General features: G+C 39.1%; 1 protein-coding gene across 3 annotated transcripts in view; it reads right to left on the minus strand.

Moving 5' to 3' along the window:
• Positions 1-22,197, minus strand: part of USP45 (ubiquitin specific peptidase 45) — an 85,953-nt gene that overhangs the window by 10,784 nt on the left and 52,972 nt on the right. For 2 of the 3 annotated variants that reach the window (XM_032155669.2, XM_058435424.1), the window contains exons 14-15: positions 4,294-4,963; positions 2,036-2,133 (exon numbers count right to left, since the gene is read on the minus strand). In XM_032155669.2, coding sequence (XP_032011560.1) covers positions 2,036-2,133; positions 4,294-4,963 — 768 coding nt within the window. Of the gene's footprint in view, positions 1-2,035; positions 2,134-4,293; positions 4,964-22,197 lie in introns of those variants that run through there. The other variant, XM_058435425.1, reaches the window with a different exon arrangement.

The following is a 22,197-nucleotide window of genomic DNA, read 5'->3' on the forward strand; positions in this document are numbered from 1 at the left end:
AAAAAAAAAAAAAAAAAATTACTCAATGTTCTTCATATTCATTACTAAATTGCTTTCTAGCAGGTGTTACCAACTTACACTCCCAATGCTGGTAAATGAAAATGTCTCTATCTCAGTTCATCCTTATCAACACTACTATATCTTTGCTAATTTGGACAGGTTGAAAAAAGAATCTGCCATTTTATTTTGCCTTTCTTTTGCTGGGAAGGATGGACCTTTTTCATACTTGCCTGTACTTTGTACTTCTAGAAATGTCAGTTGATATTCTTTTCCCATTTTACTATTAGGGTCTGATATTTTTCTTATTGATCTTTAAGACTCTTTATATACTTACAATATTAAAATTTTGGCATATTTATGAAAGATCTCTATCCAGTTTCAGATTTGCATTTAAGTGTTGTGGATGTTTCTGATATACAGCCCTAAAGCTACCATAGAGAAGGCGTTCAGGGATGTCAATGAACTAGAAACACAGGCATTGCTTAGGGACTCTGCTCCCTACAATGCCCAAACCCTGGGAATAAGAATGTGGCTTTGCTGACATTACATTTAGCTTGAGAGAAAAAGGAACCTAGATGGATGTCCATAAATATTTCCCTTTAAGGGCAAGAATTATTTCTGTAAGTTGTTTCTAAACAGGGATGCAAGTACCAAATATAAAATAACTGCGGTGCATCATGAAATTAGCTTCTGCAATCTGGCATTATCCTCTCTTATTCACACAGAATCACTGCAGATGTACCCTTTCCATTAGGCACTCTGATATGACAAGACATAATACATCTGCTTCTGTTCTCTGTGTCATTTCAGTTCCATTGAGTTTCTATAACCTTGGCTATGGAAGAATTCAGAACTTAATCTAATCTGTGGATAGGGATGGCAGGATGGAGAAAAATCTCTTCTCACACATCTGTATCCCACCTAAAATGTTGCAAATATGTAAACTATCAATAGTTTTCCTTGAGATTTCCCTCTTAAGGTTTTATATTTAGAAAGTCTTTCACACAGAGGTCAAGTTAAATGTTCATTTAAGGGCCAGGTGCAGTGGCTCACGCCTAAAATCCCAGCACTTTGGGAGGCCGAGGTGGGCGGATCACCTGAAGTCAGGAGTTCAAGACCAGCCTGGCTAGCATGGTGAAACCCCATCTCTACTAAAAATACAAAAATTAGCTAGGTGTGGTGGCACACACCTGTAATCTCAGCTACTCGGGAGACTGAATCAGGAGAATCGCTTGAACCCAGCAGTTGGAGGTTGCAGGGAGCCGAGATTGTGCCACTGTACTCCAGCCTGGCAACAGAGGGAGATTCCCTCCCCCACCCTCCCCCAAAAAATCATTTAAGTTTTCTCCTTGTTTTCTTGATAATTTGTTTTATACAATTAAAATTTTTATTTGAAAATTGTATGGGCTGGGCGTGGTGGCTCACGCCTGTAATCCCAGCACTTTGGGAGGCCCAGGCAGGTGGATCACTTGAGGTCAGGAGTTCGAAACCAGCCTGGCCAACACGGTGAAATCCTCTCTCTACTAAAAATACAAATATTAGCCAGTGTGGTGGTGGGCACTTGTAATCCCAGCTATTTGGGAGGCTGAGACAGGAGAATTGCTTAAATCCGGGAAGTGGAGGTTGCAGTGAGCTGAGATTGTGCCACTGCACTCCAGCCTGGGCGACAGAGCAAGACTCTTATCTCCATCTGGTCTCGAACTCCTGACCTCAGGTGATCTACCCACCTCAGCCTCCCAAAGGCCGAGGGGAGCCACCATGCCCGGCCACAAAACTTATTTTCTATTACCACACAAACATACACAGAGATACCACTTAGGTTCCTGCTGCCTGAATTTTCAAATATTGTGAATTAAACAATTTTAATCAGGAAAGTCTTATCAACTATTATGGCTAGATGAGCAGTAAATCTCACATGACACATTTTAAAATTCAATAAATTACTGGTTATTGTCTAATCCTTGACAATATTCTATAGGACTTAAAGCTCTGTAAAACACGTGATGAAAATTATGGTGCTACTGAAGAAACTTACCTGATGAAATCTTTTCAGATGGAGAATTAGGACAGCTGGAACAGTAGAAATGAGCAATTGCTTCCTGGCATTAGTATAAATTCCTTCTACTTTCTTTTCTACATAAAATACAATAAATTTATTTATAAAATTCCATTTTATACATTATCTACCGCATAATAAAAATTTATACAGAAGCATCATACCACATTTTTAAAAATGTTAAAGAAATTGGACTTCTGATGAAAGGGCAGTCTTTACTCCTTCCTAAAACTCTGTAAAATGAAAGTAAAGGAATTTTTTTTTAAGGCACACAGTTAATAAGAACAAAGAATAGGAGAGGTAACACTTGAAACAAAATTTTGCAAGGTGGAAAGCAGATGGACTAGAATTAATTTCTGTCAATGCTGTCCAGCTAAAAATCATCAGAAGCACATGTGTAGTTGAAGAATTTGGGTTTAAAAATATTTCTAAATTTTTCTTTTCTTTTCTTTTTTTTTTGGAGATTGCTGTTACCCAGGCTGAAGTGTGGTGAGGTGGTCATGGCTCACTGCAGCCTTGACATCCCAGGCACAAGCAATCCTCCCACCTCAGCCTCCCAAGTAGCTGGGACTACAGGTGCATGCCACCCCACCTGGCTAATTTTTTAAACATTTTTTGTAGACACGGGATCTCACTATGTTCCTCAGACTGGTTTTGAACTCCTGCCTACAAGCAATCCTCATGCCTTGGCCTCCCAAAGTGTTGGGATTACAGGAGTAAGCCACTGCGCCCAGCCCCAATTTCTACATTCCTAAGATTTATGTTAGTATTTGAACATTGCCAATTACATATAGGTATTTCTTCCTTCTCCCATTTCTTTATTACTAGTGTATTAAGTATGTCTTTATTCTGATGCTTTGACACCTAGGGTCTGGTTAACATTGGAGGGACAACCCCTCCCAGGGCTAATTCCTAGAGATAGTAAACAACTTACATACGCATGCTTTTCATACACAACCAATCCAGAGCCCAGAGTGCATACCCCAACAACCTCCTTCACTGGGCTCTTACACTCTGGGACACTATCCACTTGCTGTAATCACTCTAGGACCAGGCACCTGATAACTACAGACAGCTCCTATATGCCAGAGCCCACTAATATTATTCAAACTAGCCAATCCTAAGCCTGCTTAGCCTGCCTTATCCATTTCTTCCTTTAGAAATCACACTAAACGCTCCTGCCCATGTTTTCCCCTCACTCCCTCACCTCCTGACTGATGCTGGTGCTTCCCTGTGTGGTCCTGTGCAGCAAGGTGGGCCCCCACTTCTTGGGAACTATGAATAACACACTATTTCTTCAGTGGCAATTATCTCCTGATCTTTTAGCCTCACCGTACCTGAATAATAAAGCCTACATTTTAAAACAAGTAGTCACTAAGAATCAGAGTATTCTTTCCATTTATTCGAGGATAAAGATGAACTGAAAATTTCTTATTTTCCCCCTTTCTCCACTTTTCTCTGACCAACTAATCATGGTAATTACAGCGCTAGCTTTATGACATGCTACTATTTAAAATCTTCAAAATTTATCTTACGTTGAGTTTACAACAGATTGATAGGATCTGTGAAACACATTAGCCTCATCATTTATCTTACCAGTGACACAATTAGAAGTTTTAGGGAGGCCGGGCATGGTGGCTCATGCCTGTAATCTCAGCACTTTGGGAGGCCAAGGCGGGTGGATCATGAGGTCAGGCATTCAAGACCAGCCTGGCCAAGATGGCGAAACCCCATCTCTACTAAAAATTAGCTGGGCATGGTGGCAGGTGCCTGTAATCTCAGCTACTCAGGAGGCTGAGGCAGAATAATAGCTTGAACTCAGGAGGTGGAGGTTGCAGTGAGCCGAGATCGTGCCACTGTACTCCAGCCTGGGCAACAGTGAGACTCCATCTCAAAAAAAAAAAAAAAAAAAAAAAAAAAGTTGTAGGGATATTTCTTCTGGATAGATTTCAGATAGGTAGTTCCCTCAAATAAGATTAAAATAAGATTATATGGGTTTGCATTTTCAGGGCAGAGTTGTATACTTCCTGCTCTTCAATTTATTTAAACAAAAAAACTATTGAAAATCTGTTCTGCCCAGTATCGTAAGCGCTCAGGTACAAATATGAATGAAACAATGTCTGTGCCTAAGTAACACAAGTATAGAGACAAGATTCTCAGTAAAATTATCAGTGAAATTTGTAACTCACTAGACACTATCAGGAGATCAATAATTATTTAATTAAAAAAATAGTTACCTGCAAAACTGGTTTCTTCTTGGTACTTCTGTTTGTTTTTAGTACAATTCTCACATAGAAGCTTATTATTCCCCATTAGTAATTCCACAGATGTAAACTGGTAAAGACATGACTGAATTGAACATTCTTTAGAAGTAGTTATATAGCTCTGAGAAAGGGTCTGAAAAGCATTTTGGGGACTATGAGACCTCAAATGCTTCCCCTCTAAAAAACATAAATTATGTGAAATACTTAGTGGCTGATTTTCTCTGTCAAAATCTTGATCTCCAGTTACAGTGCTGCTCAAACGAAGTTCAGAAATAGCTTCAGCCATTTCCTTATCACCACTGTCAGTCTCCTTGGTGTACAGCAGTTCACCTGCTGACAGACGGTAAAGGGGTCCATCTGGGTGCACACCGGATCCACTACTGGATCTGAACAGCCCAGTCTGCTTTGAAGCACTTTCAGATTCTGAAGGCTCACTGTCAGCATCAACATTGCTTTCAGAATGGCTGGCTTCTTTTTCACTGTCATCAGTAGGGCTTTCATTCAGAGGTGACTCAGAATTCATGAGGCTGGCAAACATTAAAGAATCCCCATTCATTTCAAGGTTTTCATTTTTCTGGTATGTGACGACAGTTTCTCCAGATGACAATTTTCTAATACATTTTCGGTCATGAATTAGTTGACTCTGTGAGTTGACAGTGTTTTCAAAGAAAAGAATCTTGTAACCTCATTGAAAATAAATGCCAATAATTCTTAAATATATCATAGTTATTAAATGCCATTTCTCTCAGATCCATTTCCTAAGCCTACTGAAACTAAGATCACTAGAAGATATACTAAAAAGTAGTTCTATTTTAAAAGTAAATCTTCACACAAGAAACTAACAACAGTGTAACAGAGGCTATTTGTGGGGAAGGAAATAGGACTTTTGTAGAACAGGGCTATGAGGGAGACTTTTTTCTTTAAAAAAAAAAAATGTCTTTTAGAGACAAGGTCTTGCTCTGTTGCCCAGGCTGGAGTGCAGTGGCACAATCACAGCTCACTGCAGCCTCAAAGTCTCGGGCTCAAGTGATCCTCCCACCTCAACCTCCCATGTAATTACTACTACAAACATGTACCACCATACCTGGCTAATTTTTTAATTTTTTGTAGAGACAAAGTCTCACCATGTTGCTTAGGCTGGTCTTGAACTCCTGACCTCAAGTGATCCTCCCACCTTGGCTTACCAAAGGAGACTTTTCAGTTACTGTATAAACCTTTCCATACTTGTTCATTTTTAAACACTGAAAATGTATCTATTTTTTAAACAAATTAAAAAGTAACAAAAGTAGACTATAAACTATTACAACACAATGTTGCTTGGTTGCCATAGATCTGGAAGAAAATTACAGAAATAAAATAACCTAAGTACGGAAAGGGGGGAATCAACTAATTAAAAATTTTAAGCTACCTGAAATGTTTCACTAAAGTTTCCACACAGCTGAGGGCTCAAATTACATTTTTCTTTTCCTATACCTTGGCTGAAGGGTTAAGACAAAAAATAAAGAAAAGACTATCATGAGTAATTGATACTCAGTTTTAGTTATTCAGGGGAAGAAGATTAGTAAGTTATAAAAAGTGTCTTGCCTCAATTTTTTTTATCTTCAAAATCAGGAAAAATAACGTTAGCCAACAAGTTCCACTCTGTTGAATTTTTATAGTACTTTTTCTGGAAACAAACCTTCCTATTATATATATAATACTAATAGTTGGTAAACAAAGTGGCTGGCCGGGAAGCTCGAACTGGGTGGAGCCCACCGCAGCTCAAGGAGGCCTGCCTGCCTCTGTAGACTCCACCTCTGGGATCAGGGCACAGCTGAACAAAAGGCAGCAGAAATGCCTACAGACTTAAATGTCCCTGTCTGACAGCTTTGAAGAGAGCAGTGGTTCTCGCGGCATAGAGTTTGAGATCTGAGAATGGACAGACTGCCTCCTCAAGTGGGTCCCTGACCTCTGAGTAGCCTAGCTGGGAGGCATCCCCCAGTAGGGGCAGACTGACACCTCACACGGCCAGGTATCCCTCTGAGAGGAAGCTTCCAGAGGAACGATCAGGTAGCAACATTTGCTATTCAGCAATATTCACTGTTTTGCAGCCTCCACTGTTGATACCCAGGCAAACAGGTCTGGAGTGGACCTCCAGCAAACTCCAACAGACCTGCAGCTGAGGGTCCTGACTGTTAGAAGGAAAACTAACAAACAGAAAGGACATCCACACCAAAACCACATCTGTACGTCACCACCATCAAAGACCAAAGGTAGATAAAACCACAAAGATGGGAAAAAACAGAGCAGAAAAACCGAAAATTCTAAAAATCAGAGTGCCTTTCCCCCTCCAAAGGAACCCAGCTCCTCTTCAGCAACGGAACAAAGCTGGATGGAGAATAACTTGACAAGTTGAGAGAAGAATGCTTCAGATGATCAAACTTCTCCTAGCTAAAGGAGGAAGTTCGAATCCAATGCAAATAAATTAAAAACCTTGAAAAAGATTAGACAAAGGGCTAACTAGAATAATCAGTGTAGAGAAGTCCTTAAATGACCTGACTGAGCTGAAAACCATGACATGAGAACTACGTGACAAATGCACAAGCTTCAGTAGCCGATTTGATCAACTGGAAGAAAGGATATCAGTGATTGAAGATCAAATGAATGAAATGAAGTGAGAACAGAAGTTTACAGAAAAAAAGAGTAAAAAGAAATGAACAAAGCCTCCAAGAAATATGGGAATATGTGAAAAGACCAAATCTACGTCTGATTGGTGTACCTGAAAGTGACGGGGAGAATGGAACCAAGTTGGAAAACACTCTGCAGGATATTATCCAGGAGAACTTCCCCAACCTAGCAAGGCAGGCCAACATTCAAATTCAGGAAATACAGAGAACACCACAAAGATACTCCTTGAGAAGAGCAACTCCAAGACACATAATTGTCAGATTCACCAAAGTTGAAATGAAGGAAAAAATGTTAAGGGCAGTCAGAGAGAAAGGTCAGGTTACCCACAAAGGGAAGCCCATCAGACTAACAGCTGATCTCTCAGCAGAAACTCTACAAGCCAGAAGAGAGTGGGGGCCGATATTCAACATTCTTAAAGAAAAGAATTTTCACCCCAGAATTTCATATCCAGCCAAACTAAGCTTCATAAGTGAAGGAGAAATAAAATCCTTTACAGACAAACAAATGCTGAGAGGTTTTGTCACCACCAGGCCTGCCCTACAAGAGCTCCAGAAGGAAGCACTAAACATGGAAAGGAACAACCAGTACCAGCCACTGCAAAAGCATGCGAAATTGTAAAGACCATTGATGCTAGGAAGAAACTGCATCAACCAACAAGCAAAACAACCAGCTAACATCATGACAGGATCAGATTCACACATAACGATATTAACCTTAAAAGTGCATGGGATAAATGCTCCAAATTAAAAGACAAAGACTGGCAAATTGGATAAAGAGTCAAGATGAATCAGTGTGCTGTATTCAGGAGACCCATCTCACATGCAGAGACACACATAGACTCAAAATAAAGGGATGGAAGAAGACCTACCAAGCAAATGGAAAACAAAAAAAGGCAGGGGTTGCAATCCTATTCTCTGATAAAACAGGCTTTAAACCAACAAAGATCAAAAGAGAAAGAAGGTCACTACATAATGGTAAAGGGATCAATTCAACAAGAAGAGCTAACTATCCTAAATATATATGCACCCAATACAGGAGCACCCAGATTCATAAAGCAAGTCGCCAGAGACCTACGAAGAAACTTAGACTCCCACAAAATAATAATGGGAGACTTTAACACCCCACTGTCAACAGTAGACAGATCAACGAGACAGAAAGTTAACAAGGATAGCCAGGAAGTGAACTCAGCTCTGCATCAAGCAGATCTAAGAGACATGTACAGAACTCTCTACCCCAAATCAACAGAATATACATTCTTCTCAGCACCACGTTGCACTTATTCCAAAATTGACCACATAGTTGGAAGTAAAGCACTCCTCAGCAAATGTAAAAGAACAGAAATTATAACAAATTGTCTCTCAGACCACAGTGCAATCAAACTAGAACTCAGGATTAAGAAACTCACTCAAAACCGCTCAACTACATGGAAACTGAACAACCTGCTCCTGAATGACTACTGGGTACATAACAAAACGAAGGCAGAAATAAAGATGTTCTTTGAAGCCAATGAGAACAAAGACACAACATACCAGAATCTCTGGGACACATTTAAAGCAGTGTGTAGAGGGAAATTCATAGCACTAAATGCCCACAAGAGAAAGCAGGAAAGATCTAAAATCGACACCCTAACATCACAATTAAAAGAACTAGAGAAGCAAGAGCAAACACATTGAAAAGCTAGCAGAAGGCAAGAAATAACTAAGATCAGAGCAGAACTGAAGGAGATAGAGACCCAAAAAACTCTTCAAAAAATCAATGAATCCAGGAGCTGGTTTTTTGAAAAGATCATCAAAATTGATAGACTGCTAGCAAAACTAATAACGAAGAAAAGAGAGAAGAATCAAATAGGCACGATAAAAAATGATAAAGGGGATATCACCACCGATCCCACAGAAATACAAACTACCATCAGACAATACTATAAACACCTCTATGCAAATAAACTAGAAAACCTAGAAGAAATGGATAAATTCCTCGACATATACAACCTCCCAAGACTAAACCAGGAAGAACTTGAATCCCTGAATAGACCAATTAACAGGCTCTGAAATTGAGGCAATAATTAATAGACTACCAATCAACAAAAGTCGAGGACCAGACGGATTCACAGCCTAATTCTACCAGAGGTATAAGGAGGAGCTGGTACCATTCCTTCTGAAACTATTCCAATCGATAGAAAAAGAGGGAATCCTCCCTAACTCATTTTACGAGGCCAGCATCATCCTGATACCAAAGCCTGGCAGAGACACAACCAAAAAAGATAATCTTAGACCAATATCCCTGATGAACATTGATGCAAAAATCCTCAATAAAATACTGGCAAACAGAATCTAGCAGCACATCAAAAAGCTTATCCACCATGATCAAGTGGGCTTCATCCCTGGGATGCAAGGCTGGTTCAACATACACAAATCAATAAACGTAATCCAGCATATAAACAGAACCAAAGACAAAAACCACATGATTATCTCAATAGATGCAGAAAAGGCCTTTGACAAAATTCAATAGCCCTTCATGCTAAAAACTCTCAATAAATTAGGTATTGATGGGATGCATCTCAAAATAATAAGAGCTATTTATGACAAACCCACAGCCAATATCATACTGAATGGGCAAAAACTGGAAGCATTCCCTTTGAAAACTGGCAAAGACAGGGATGCCCTCTCTCACCACTCCTATTCAACATAGTGTTGGAAGTTCTGGCCAGGGCAGAAGAAATAAATAAAGGGTATTCAATTAGGAAAAGAGGAAATCAAACTGTCCCTGTTTGCAGATGACATGACTGTATATTTAGAAAACCCCATCATCTCAGCCCCAAATCTCCTTATGCTGATAAGCAACTTCAGTAAAGTCTCAGGATACAAAATCAACATGCAAAAATCACAAGCATTCTTATACACCAATAACAGACAAACAGAGAGCTAAATCATGAGTGAACTCCCATTCACAATTGCCTCAAAGAGAATAAAATACCTAGGAATCCAACTTACAAGGGACGTGAAGGACCTCTTCAAGGAGAACTACAAACCACTGCCCAACGAAATAAAAGAGGATAGAAACAAATGGAAGAATATTCCATGCTCATGGGTAGGAAGAATCAATATCGTGAAAATGGCCATAATGCCCAAGGTAATTTATAGATTCAATGCCATTCCCATCAAGCTACCAATGACTTTCTTCACAGAATTGGAAAAAACTGCTTTAAAGTTCATATAGGACCAAAAAAGAGCCTGCATTTCCTAGACAATCCTAAGCCAAAAGAACAAAGCTGGAGGCATCATGCTAACTGACTTCAAACTATACTACAAGGCTACAGTAACCAAAACAGCATGGTACTGGTACCAAAACAGAGCTATAGACCAATGGAACAGAACAGAGCCCTCAGAAATAATGCCGCACATCTACAACTATCTGATCTTTGACAAACCTGACAAAAACAAGAAATGGGGAAAGGATTCCCTATTTAATAAATGGTGCTGGGAAACCTGGCTAGCCATATGTAGAAAGCTGAAACTGGATCCCTTCCTTACACCTTATACAAAAATTAATTCAAGATGGATTAAAGACTTACATGTTAGACCTACAACCATAAAAACCCTAGAAGAAAACCTAGGCAATACCATTCAGGACATAGGCATGGGCAAGGACTTCATGTGTAAAACACCAAAAGCAACGGCAACAAAAGCCCAAATTGACAAATGGGATCTAATTAAACTAAGGAGCTTCTGCACAGCAAAAGAAACTACCATCAGAGTGAACAGGCAACCTAAGAATGGGAGAAAATTTATGCAATCTACTCATCTGACAAAGGGCTAATATCCAGAATCTACAAAGAACTCAAACAAATTTACAAGAAAAAAACAAACAACCCCATCAAAAAGTGGGCAAAGGATACGAACAGACACTTCTCAAAAGAAGACATTTATGCAGCCAACAGACACATGAAAAAAATGCTCATTATCACTGGCCATCAGAGAAATGCAAATGAAAACCACAATGAGATACCATCTCACACCAGTTTGAATGGTGAACATTAAAAAGTCAGGCAACAACAGGTGCTGGAGAGGATGTGGAGAAATAGGAACACTTTTACACTGTTGGTGGGACTGTAAACTAGTTCAACCATTGTGGAAGTCAGTGTGGCTATTCCTCAAGGATCTAGAACTAGAAATATCATTTGACCCAGCCATCCCATTACTGGGTAGATACCCAAAGGATTATAAATCATGCCGCTATAAAGGCACATGCACACGTATGTTTATTGAGGCACTATTCACAATAGCAAAGACTTGGAACCAACCCAAACCAAATGTCCATCGATGATAGACTGGATTAAGAAAATGTGGCACATATACACCATGGAATACTATGCAGCCATAAAAAAGGATGAGTTCATGTCCTTTGTAGGGACATGGATGAAGCTGGAAACCATCATTATCAGCAAACTATCGCAAGAACAAAAAACTAAACACTGTATGTTCTCACTCATAGGTGGGAATTGAACAATGAGAACACTTGGACACAGGAAGGGGAACATCACACACCGGGGCCTGTTGTGGGGTGGGGGGAGCAGGGAGGGAAAGCATTAGGAGATATACCTAATGTAAATGGCGAGTCAATGGGTGCAGCACACCAACATGGCACATGCGTACATATGTAACAAACCTGCATGTTGTGCACATGTACCCTAGAACTTAAAGTATAATTAAAAAATAAATAAATAAATAAATAAATAAAAGGCATCCAAATTGGAAAAGAAGTCAAATTGTTCCTCTTCACAGACGACATCATCTTACATATAGGAAAACCTAAAGACGTCAACAAAAAACTCTTAGAACTGATAAATTCAGTAAAGTTGTTGAATGCAAAATCAACATACAAAAATCAGTAGCGTTTCTATACACTAACAACAAAGTAGCTGGAAAAAAAAATCAACAAGGCAATCCTGTTTATAATGGCTACAAAAGAAAAAAAAAATCCCACCTAGGAATAATTTAACTGAGGAGGTAAAAGACCTCCACAAGGAAAACTATAAAATACTGATGAAAGAAACTATAAAATACTGATGAAAGAAACGAAAAAGCATCCCATACTCATGGATCAGGAAAATATTAAAATGACTATGCTACCCAAAGCAATCTATAGACTCAATGAAATTCCTATCAAAAGTCCGATGACGTTTTTCACATAAAAAGAAAAAACAATCCTAAAATGTGTACGGAACCTGGCTGGGTACAATGGCTTATGCCTGTAATCCCAGCACTTTGGGAGGCTGAGGTAGGTGGATCAACGAAGGCCAAGAATTTGAGACCAGCCTGGCCAACATGGTGAAACCCCATCTCTACTAAAAATACAAAAAATTAGCCAGGTATGGTAGCGGGCACCTGTAATCCCAGCTACTTGGGAGGCTGCGGCAGTAGAATCACTTGAACCTGGGAGGCGGAGGCTGCAGTGAGCTGAGATTGCACCACTGCACTCTGGCCTGGGCAACAAGAGTGAAAACTCCATCTAAAAAAAACAAAAAAATTTGTATGGAACCAAAAAAGAGCCAGAATCACTAAAGCAATCCTGGGCAAAAGGAACAAAGCTGGAAGCCTCACACTACCTGACTTCAAAATATACAACAAGACTACAGTAGGCAAAATAGTATGGTCTTGGTGTAAAAACAGACACATAGACCAATGCAACAGAATAAAGAAATAAATCCACATACTTATAGTCAACTGATTTCTGACAAAGGGGCCAAGAACAAACACTGTGGGAAGGACGCCCTCTTCAACAAATGGTACTGGGAAAACTGGTTATCCATATGCAGAAGAATACAGCTAGAACCTTATCTCTCACCATATACAAAAATCCACTCAAGGTAGATTAAAGACTTAAATGTAAGATCTAAAACTATAAAACTACAAAACTACAAGAAGAAAACATAGGAGAAACACTCATGACATTAGGTAATGATTTTATGGAGACCTCAAAGCACAGGCAACAAAAACAAATGGGACTACACTGTAAAAAGCTTCTGCACAGAAAAGGAAACAATCAACAGAATGAAGAGACCCCCTGTTGAATGGGAGAAAATATCTGCAAACTCTTCATCCTATAAGGAACTAATGTTAGACATTTCCCAAAAGAAGACATCCAAATGGCTAAGAGGTATATGAAAAAAATGCTCAACATCCCTAATCATCAGGGAAATGCAGATTAAAACCACAATGAAATATCATTTTACCCCAGTTAGAATGGTTATTATCAAAAAAGACAAATAATAAGATGCCTTCAAGAATGTGGAGAAAAGGAGTCTGAAACACGGTTGGTGGGAATGTAAATTAGTACAGCCATCATAGAAAACAGTATGGAGATGGCCGGGTGTGGTGGCTCACGCCTATAATCTCAGCACTTTGGGAGGCCAAGGCAGGTGGATCACGAGGTCAGGAGTTCAAGACCATCCTGGCCAACATGGTGAAAACTCTGTCTCTACTAAAAATACAAAAAAATAAGCCGGGTGTGATGGCAGGTGCCTGTAATGCCAGCTACTCGGGAGGCTGAGGCAGGAGAATCACTTGAACCCGGGAGGTGGAGGTTGCAGTGAGCCAAGATCACACCACTGCACTCCAGCCCAGGTAACAGAGCGACAATCCATCTCTAAAAAAACCAAAAAACAAAACACAACAGTATGGAGATTTCTCAAAAAACTAAAATAGGGCTGGGTGTGATGGCTCACACCTGTAATCCCAGCACTTTGGGAGACTGAGGTGGGTGGATCACTTGAAGTCAGAAGTTCGAGACCAGCCTGGGGAACATGGTGAAACCCTGTCTCTAATAAAAATACAAAAATTAGCTGGGCGTGGTGGCACATGCCTGTAGTCCCAGCTACTTGGGAGATGGAGGCTGAGGCATGAGAATCACTTGAACCCAGGAGGAAGAGGTTGCAGTGAGCCAAGACTGTGCCATAGCACTTCAGCCTGGGCGATGGAGCGAGACTCTGTCTCAAACAACAACAACAAACTAAAACAGAACTACCATAAGATCCAGCAATCCCACTACTAGACATTTATCCAAAGGAAAGAAAACCAGTGTATCAAAAGCATACTTGCACCCCCATGATTATTGCAGTGCTATTCACAATAGCCAAGAAATGGAATCAATCTAAGTGTCCATCAGTAGATGAATGGATAAAGAAAATGTAGTATATATCCATAATGGAATACTCTTCAGCCCTAAAAAGAATGAAATCCTGTCATTTGCATCAACATGGATTGAACTGGAGGTCATTATGTTAAGTAAGGCAAGCTAGGCACAGAAAGGCAAATATCCTATGTTCTCACTCTTAGGTGAGAGCTTAAAAAAAAAGTTGGGGTGGGCGCAGTGGCTCACGCCTGTAATCCCAGCACTTTGAGAGACTGAGGCGGGCGGATCATGAGGTCAGGATATTGAGACCATCCTGGCTAACAAGGTGAAACCCTGTCTCTACTAGAAATACAAAAATTAACCAGGCTTGGTGGCAGGCGCCGGTAGTCCCAGCTACTTGGGAGGCTGAGGCAGGAGAATGGCATGAACCCGGGAGGCAGAGCTTGCAGTGAGCCAAGATTGCGCCACTGCACTCCAGCCTCAGAAACAGAGCGAGACTCTGTCTCAAAAAAAAAAAAAAAAAAAAGTTGATCTCATGAAAGTAGAGAGTAGAATGATAGATATCAGAGGCTTAGAAGAGAGTGAGTGGGGGTGTAGTGGAGAAGCTAAAAAGAGAGGTATGTTAGCGAGTACAAAGAGTTAGATAGAAGGAATAGTTCTAATGTTCCATAGAACAGTATGGTAGCTACAGTTAACAACAATAGATTATTTCAAGGTAGCTAAGAGAAAATCTGAAATGTTCTCAACGCAAAGAAATCATAAATGCTTAAGGTAACTGATATCCCAAATACCCTGACTGTTGCGGGAAGTCAGGGATCCCAAACAGAGGGACCGGCTGAAGCCATGGCAGAAGAACATGGATTGTGAAGATTTCATGGACATTTATTAGTTCCCCAAATTAATACTTTTATAATTTCTTATGCCTGTCTTTACTGCAGTCTCTAAACATAAATTGTAAAGATTTCATGGACACATCACTTCCCCAATCAATACCCTTGTGATTTCCTATGCCTGTCTTTAATCTCTTAATCCTGTCAGCTGAGGAGGATGTATGTCACCTCAGGACCATGTGATAATTGCGTTAACTGCACAAATTGTACAGCATGTGTGTTTGAGCAATATGAAATCTGGGCACCTTGAAAAAAGAACAGGATAACAGCAATTGTTCAGGGAATAAGAGAGATCACCTTAAACTCTGACCTCCAGTGAGCCGGCGGAACAGAGCCATATTTCTCTTCTTTCAAAAGCAAATGGGAGAAATATCGCTGAATTCCTTTTCTCAGCAAGGAACATCCCTGAGAAAGAGAATGCGTGCCTGGGGGTAGGCCTATGAACGGCCCCCCCTGGGCATAGCCATCTCTTATGGTCAAGACTGCAGGGGTGAAATAGACCCCAGTCTCCCATAGCCCTCCCAGGCTTATTAGGAAGAGAAAATTCCCACTGAATAATTTTGGTCAGACTGGTTGCTCTCAAAACCCTGTCTCCTGATAAGATGTTATCAATGACAATGGTGCCCAAAACTTCATTAGCAATTTTAATTTCGCCTCGGTCCTGTGGTCCTGTGATCTCGCCCTGCCTCCACTTGCCTTGTGATATTCTATTACCTTGTAAAGTACTTGATGTCTGTGACCCACACCTATTCGCACACTCCCTCCCCTTTTGAAACTCCCTAATAAAAACTTGCTGGTTTTTGCGGCTTGTGGGGCATCACGGAACCTACCGACATGTGATGTCTCCCCCGGAGGCCCAGCTTTAAAATGTCTCTTTTGTACTCTGCCCCTTTATTTCTCAAGCTGGCCGACACTTAAGGACAATAGAAAAGAACCTACGTGAATATTGGGGCAGGTTCCCCGATACCTGACTTGATCATGATACATTCTATGCATGTATCAAAATATCACATATACCTCATAAATATGTACAAATATTATGTACCAATAGAAATTAATGGTCAATGGAAAATACAGACCCATACAGGTTTTTAGTAACTTGTCCAAGATCATATAACTAATAAAAATAGCTGTGTCCAGAATCCAATTAATCTAATTTCTGATTGAATAGTTTCCAAACTCAGGTGATTATCAGACTCACCTAAGAGGGCTTGTTTTAAAAGATACATATCCGAGACATTACCGCTAAGAGATTCCCATTAATGATGTCTGAGGTTGGGTATGAGAATTCGTTTTAATAAACAGGAGATTCTCATGATCAGCTGGTCTTAGGAACTTTTGAAGGAGACTGTTCTATCTATCCCTTTTATCCTCCTACTCCTAGTGAAATATGAAAGTACCCATTCCCATCCTTATTTTTTGAGACTATAGAAAAGCCCACAGAGCAGTGCCTAGCCCATAGTAAGCAGCATAAGTATCAGCTATTATTACTATTATTATTATTTTGAGACGGAGTCTCGCTCTGTTGCCCAGGCTGGAGTGCAGTAGTGCAATCTCGGCTCATGCAACCTCCACCTCCTGGGTTCAAGAGATTCTCCTGCCTCAATCTCCCAAGTAGCTGGATTACAGGAGTGTGCCACCATGACCGGCTAATTTTTTGCATTTTTAGTAGAGATAAGGTTTCACTGTGTTAGCCAGGATGGTCTCCATCTCCGGACCTCGGGATCCGCCTGCCTCAGCCTCCCAAAGCGCTGGGATTACAGGCGTGAGCCACCGCACCCAGCCAGTATCAGCTATTATGATTGGCAGCAATCATGAGAATGAGCTTAGTGGTCTCCCTAAACACCATCCATGTACAAGCACTGAACTAGGCACCTGAGACATAGTGGCAAGAAGGACCCTCAGTTCCTGTTTGCAGATCCTGCTATCCATCCCAATAGAAGTATGGTAAGACATAAGTTCAAGTCAGCAGGGGGCAGTATACGTGGTTAAGAACATGGTCCTTGTTTAACCTGTTTGAATCCCCATTTCTGCCACAGACTAATTGTATGATCTTAGGCATGTTATTTAATCCATCTCTTGGCTCAATATAATTGTGTAAATAACTGAAAACAGTGATCATGACATAATTAAGAACTCAAATGTTAGGTACAATTTTTGTTATGATAGGAGAAATACAGTGCTATAGAAAGCCAGAGGAAAAGAACTAATCCAGAATTGAGTGGATCAGAGAAATATGCAGAAATTGAGCAGAGGCTACAGGAGGAGAATGAGACTGTTCCTGGCAGAAGAAACAGTTCAAAGGCCCACAGGTAAGACAAAGAACAAGAAATTAGGGAAGTCTAGCTAGAAAATAGAGTACAAGTGTGGGGAGGTGAGAAGGACACACAAAAATTAACCAGATGCGTATAAGTCACAGACTTGTTTTTGTTTTTCGTTTTGAACAGCAATGAGATTTCTTTTTTCAACTTTTATTTTAGGTTCAGGGTACATGTGCAGGTTTGTTATAAAGGTAAACTTGTGTCACAGGGGTTTGTTACACAGATTATCTTTTCACCCAGGTACTAAGCCTAGTAGCTAATATTATTTTTTCTGATCCTCTCCCTCCTCCCATCCTGCACCCTCCAGTAGGCCCCAGTGTCTTTGTTCCCTTGTGTCCAAGTGTACTCAATGTTTAGCTCCCACTTATAAGTGAGAACTTGTGGTATTTGGTTTTCTGTTCCTTCGTGAGTTTGCTAACAACAATGGCCTCCAGCTCCATCCACGTTCCTGTAAAAAGCACAATCTTATTCTTTTTTATGGCTGCATAGTATTCCATGGTGTATATGTACAACATTTTCTTATCCAAACTGTCACTGATCAGCATTTAGGTTGATTCCATGTCTTTGCTTTTGTGAATAGTGCTGCAATGAACATTCACCTACATGTGTTTTTATGGTAGAATGATTTATATTCCTTCAGGTATATACCCAGTAATGGAAATGCTGGGTCAAAGAGTAGTTCTGTTTTTAGCTCTTTGAGAAATAGCCACATTGCTTTCCACAACGGTTGAACTAATTTATACTTCTACCAACAGTGTATAAGCATTCCTTTTCTCTGCAGCCTCGCCAGCATTTGTTATTTTTTGACTTTTTAGTAATAGCATTCTGACTGGTGTGACATGGTATCTCACTGTGGTTTTGATTTGCATCTCCCTAATGATCAGTGATGCTGAATTTTTCATATGCCTGTTGGCTGCATGTATCAGACTTGATTCTGAGGGCTACAAGGAATTCGATGACCAATTTTGTATTTTAGAAATATTGCCCTGTCTGCAATGTGGAGCACCAAATGGTGTGGGGAATAGGGAGAGGAGTGGGGTCTAGGGAAACAAAAAATTAATCAGGTGGCTACACTATAATTCCCTATCTTTTCCCGCAGAACTTTTGGGTAGTGCTTCTTTTGCCTCACATAATTTTCCAATAAAAAATTTCTATTCACTGTTTCCTTTCACTACTTTTTAAACTTTCTAAGCTACTCAGGCCAGATCTTTTGCCTTTCCACCAGTGCTAACTTTCATTTGTATTCACATTGCCATATCTTGGTTTTATTTCTCCTTTTTTCCTCACCTGATGCTTATCATCTTTCATATTAAACTTTGTTCAGTTTTAATGAGATAACTAGTATAATTTAGCAAAGAGAAGTGAAAAACTCAATTTACTATCAAATCAGTACTTGTACCTCTATTATTAAAAGATGCAAGGAGCTTCTCTTTTTGTTACAGACACTAAGTAGAGGGAAAAAGCCCACTTTTAAACTTTAAAAATATAAGAAATGAAAATGATCAAAGGGGAGATATATGACCTTCTCTGGGTATTTCCAAAATTCCCAAGAGTAAATTGAGCCAACACCACATGATAAACAAAAATATCCTTGCAACTGTTTTACTTGGACTTTAAAACTACTAAGTACCTGTTCAATTTGATCCTTAAAAAAATTTACATAGGTTAAGTTGCCATTTTCTCAAATACCTCTGTATAATACCTTGAGCAATTTAGCACCTAGGAAAAATGGTAAAATCAGGTAAGATCCCTTTGAATACAGGGTTTTCCTCAAATCTATTTTGAAGTATATTGGTAGACATCATAACTACACAGTATTCTTTTGGTGACTGGTCTGATTGGTAAAATAAAAGATTGAAATTTTCCTAATTTCTTCCATGTAAATAAGAGGACTATGATTTTCTGAATATAACCCCAGTGATGAGAGGCACAACACAGGTTTCAGCAATTCCATAATAACACCTTTTATAATAACTAAAAAGAAAACAGAGGAAGTAAGATGGAACACAAAAATTATTCAATTAAAACCAAAAGTGCATGAAAAGTAGAAACAGAAATAAACAACAGATGGGATAAATAGAAAAAACAGCAATATTCTGGTCTTATAATTGAATGCAAGAGCTGAGTCTCAAAGAGCTTAACTGGCAAAAGGCTGCGCAGCTAACAGGTGGTGGGAACCAAGGTTCATGTAAATTACACCAGTGCACAATGCACTTCTGATTCTGGCAGAAGTATTAAAGTTTTATGAAATAAAAAAAAATCTTTCATAAAACTAATATACTTATGTGTTGAAGCAGCTCAGAGAACTGAACTTTTGGATTTCTTTCTGAACTAATGAGCTGAGGCAGGATTTTATATAAGGATATCAATTTGAGATTTTCCAGTCTCTACAATTATTCAGTCAGCGTGATGGTTTTTTAAAAAGTTGTGGGGAGGGGAACGAAGGGAAGAAAAATAGCCTATGGAATAGACTTCACATAATATCTTTTGGTAGCCATTTGTTGCAGCTCATTTTACCTTAGTTTTTGGTTCAAGAAGGATGTTTATATATGCCTATGGCTATTTACTCTGTTTATGTATCTGCCTCCTGTTACTATTTTTTTCTGTATTTAGGCCAGAAATGGCACATATTAGTTTTATAGTGCTTTATTTAACTGGATTATTTGCCTGTTATCAGTAAGCAAAAGAAAATGCACTTTTTCAAGGTACTCAGAGATAACATCTTCCAACTTGAGGGCAAGATTTTCTCAGCTAATTTCACTATTATTTTTATGCAATTATTTTTATCATTCTTCATATTAAGTTTTTGTGTGGTTTTAATGAGATAACTAATATAACTTGGCAAAGAGAAAAGGTGAAAAACTCAAAAACTTATGATCAAATCAGTACCTGTACCTCTAGTATAATTTTAAAAGATGCAAGGTGCTTCTATTACTGTAAGAGATAAAAGAATACTATAAAGTTTGTCACAAATATCTTTATACTCTTATTAATAGCTTTACTAATCAGCAAAACAAGACTTTTTGATCTTTATAAAACTAGGACTGAAATTAGTTAACTACTGAATCATTCTGGTTCCATGATTAAACTGGTTCTGTAGTTGAACTATTGGAAATAACTTCTACACATAAACTTCCTAATAACTGAAATACATTTATGTCATTTAAATTTTCGCTTCTTGAATACAGTACCTTAAAGATGTTATTATAACTGTACTTTTCTAATTTTAGAACCGTATGCAAACTTGCACTTTTTCCCATCAAAACCAAAAAAAAAGGTAACTCTATTACATGAAAAAAACGTTCAATAAAGAATAGGTCCAATAAAAAAAGTAACAAAAAATATTATATGAAAAAAATTTTCAATAAAGAGTAGGTCCAATTTGTTCAGCACAAGCACAAGTTATATCCATGTGGTGTCCAGATCTTTGAGGTACAGACAGTTTCTATATATCATATATGCATATTCTCAGTTCCTAACCAATATTGTGTGGGAAGTATTTCTCTCATACATTTGGATAGCAGATGTATTAAAACTACTTTGGCCAGTACCACAGAATCTCCTAACTCTTTAAACTAAATAAAAATAAAGAAAAAAAAATCACCACACATTTATATTTTAATAACCAGTACTTTTTAGGGGAATACCAACACAATTAATGCTTTAACCTTTTCAAACGGCGTAAGATGCTTTGTTTTATACCATTAAAATAAAGCATATGCTCAAGTTGAATTTAACTGTCCTATATATCTTAGGAAGCAAAATTAGCTTTTATTTAAAGAAGACATGTTGTCCTGTCTGAAGTCTTGTGACTTCTAACATAAGTCTTCTAACAGAGTAAGTTAAATTCAGGCCCAGTGCCATGGCTCACACCTGTAATCCTAGCACTTTGGGAGACCGAGGCAGGTAGATCATTTGAGGTCATCAGGAGTTTGAGACCAGCCCGGCCAACATGACAAAACCCTGTCTCTACAAAAAATAACAAAAATTAGCTGGGCGTGGTGGTGTGCATATGTAGTCCCAGCTACTTGGGAGGCTGAGGCACGAGAATCACTTGAACCTGGGAGGCTGCAGTGAGCTGAGATCGTGCCACTGCACTCCAGCCTGGCTGGGCAACAGTGTGAGACTCTGTCTCAATAATTAATTAATTAAAAGAGTGAGTTAAATTTAATGTTAATTTGCCAAATTAATACAAATCATTTCATATAAAAAAGTTTTTTTTTTTTTTTGCTGAAGTATAAGTTCAGATTGATTTCTTTCCATTTTCATGGGATAATACAACAGCCAGGTATGTCCCTAGTGAAATAATAGGTCTAGACAATGGTTATCAATGATCACCATTTCATGGAATAATTTTCCATTTTCATGGGATAATTCAACAACCAGGTATGTCCCTAGTAAAATAATAGATCTAGACAATGGTTATCAATGACTGGTAATATCATAGAAAGAGAGACATAAAATATTATGTGCATCTAGCTGATGAAAGTATATGTGCCACCACCTAAAAGTTTTCTGGCTAAAAATTAAATAAGTAATTAAATCTGAACCTAACTAGGCCTCTAGATCTAAATGTCTCAGAGAAGAAATAAAGGTGACAGAGGAATCTGTTAACACCATGCTGCTGAAAAAAAGGACCTGATTTCTTCAGCAAATAAACTGCAAAGGAGGAAAAAGAGGGAGAGGGAATCTGTAGATGAAAAGAGATTTAAGAGACATGGCAATCATTGGGAGGCCGAGGCGGGTGGATCACAAGGTCAGGAGTTCAAGACCAGCCTGACCAATATGGTGAAACTTGGTCTCTACTAAAAATACAAAAATTAGCTGGGTGTGGTGACATGCGCCTGTACTCTCAGCTACTCAGGAGG

Source organism: Hylobates moloch, unplaced genomic scaffold (genome assembly GCF_009828535.3).
Source record: "Hylobates moloch isolate HMO894 unplaced genomic scaffold, HMol_V3 SCAFFOLD_2, whole genome shotgun sequence".
NCBI classification, from domain to species: Eukaryota; Metazoa; Chordata; class Mammalia; order Primates; family Hylobatidae; genus Hylobates; species Hylobates moloch.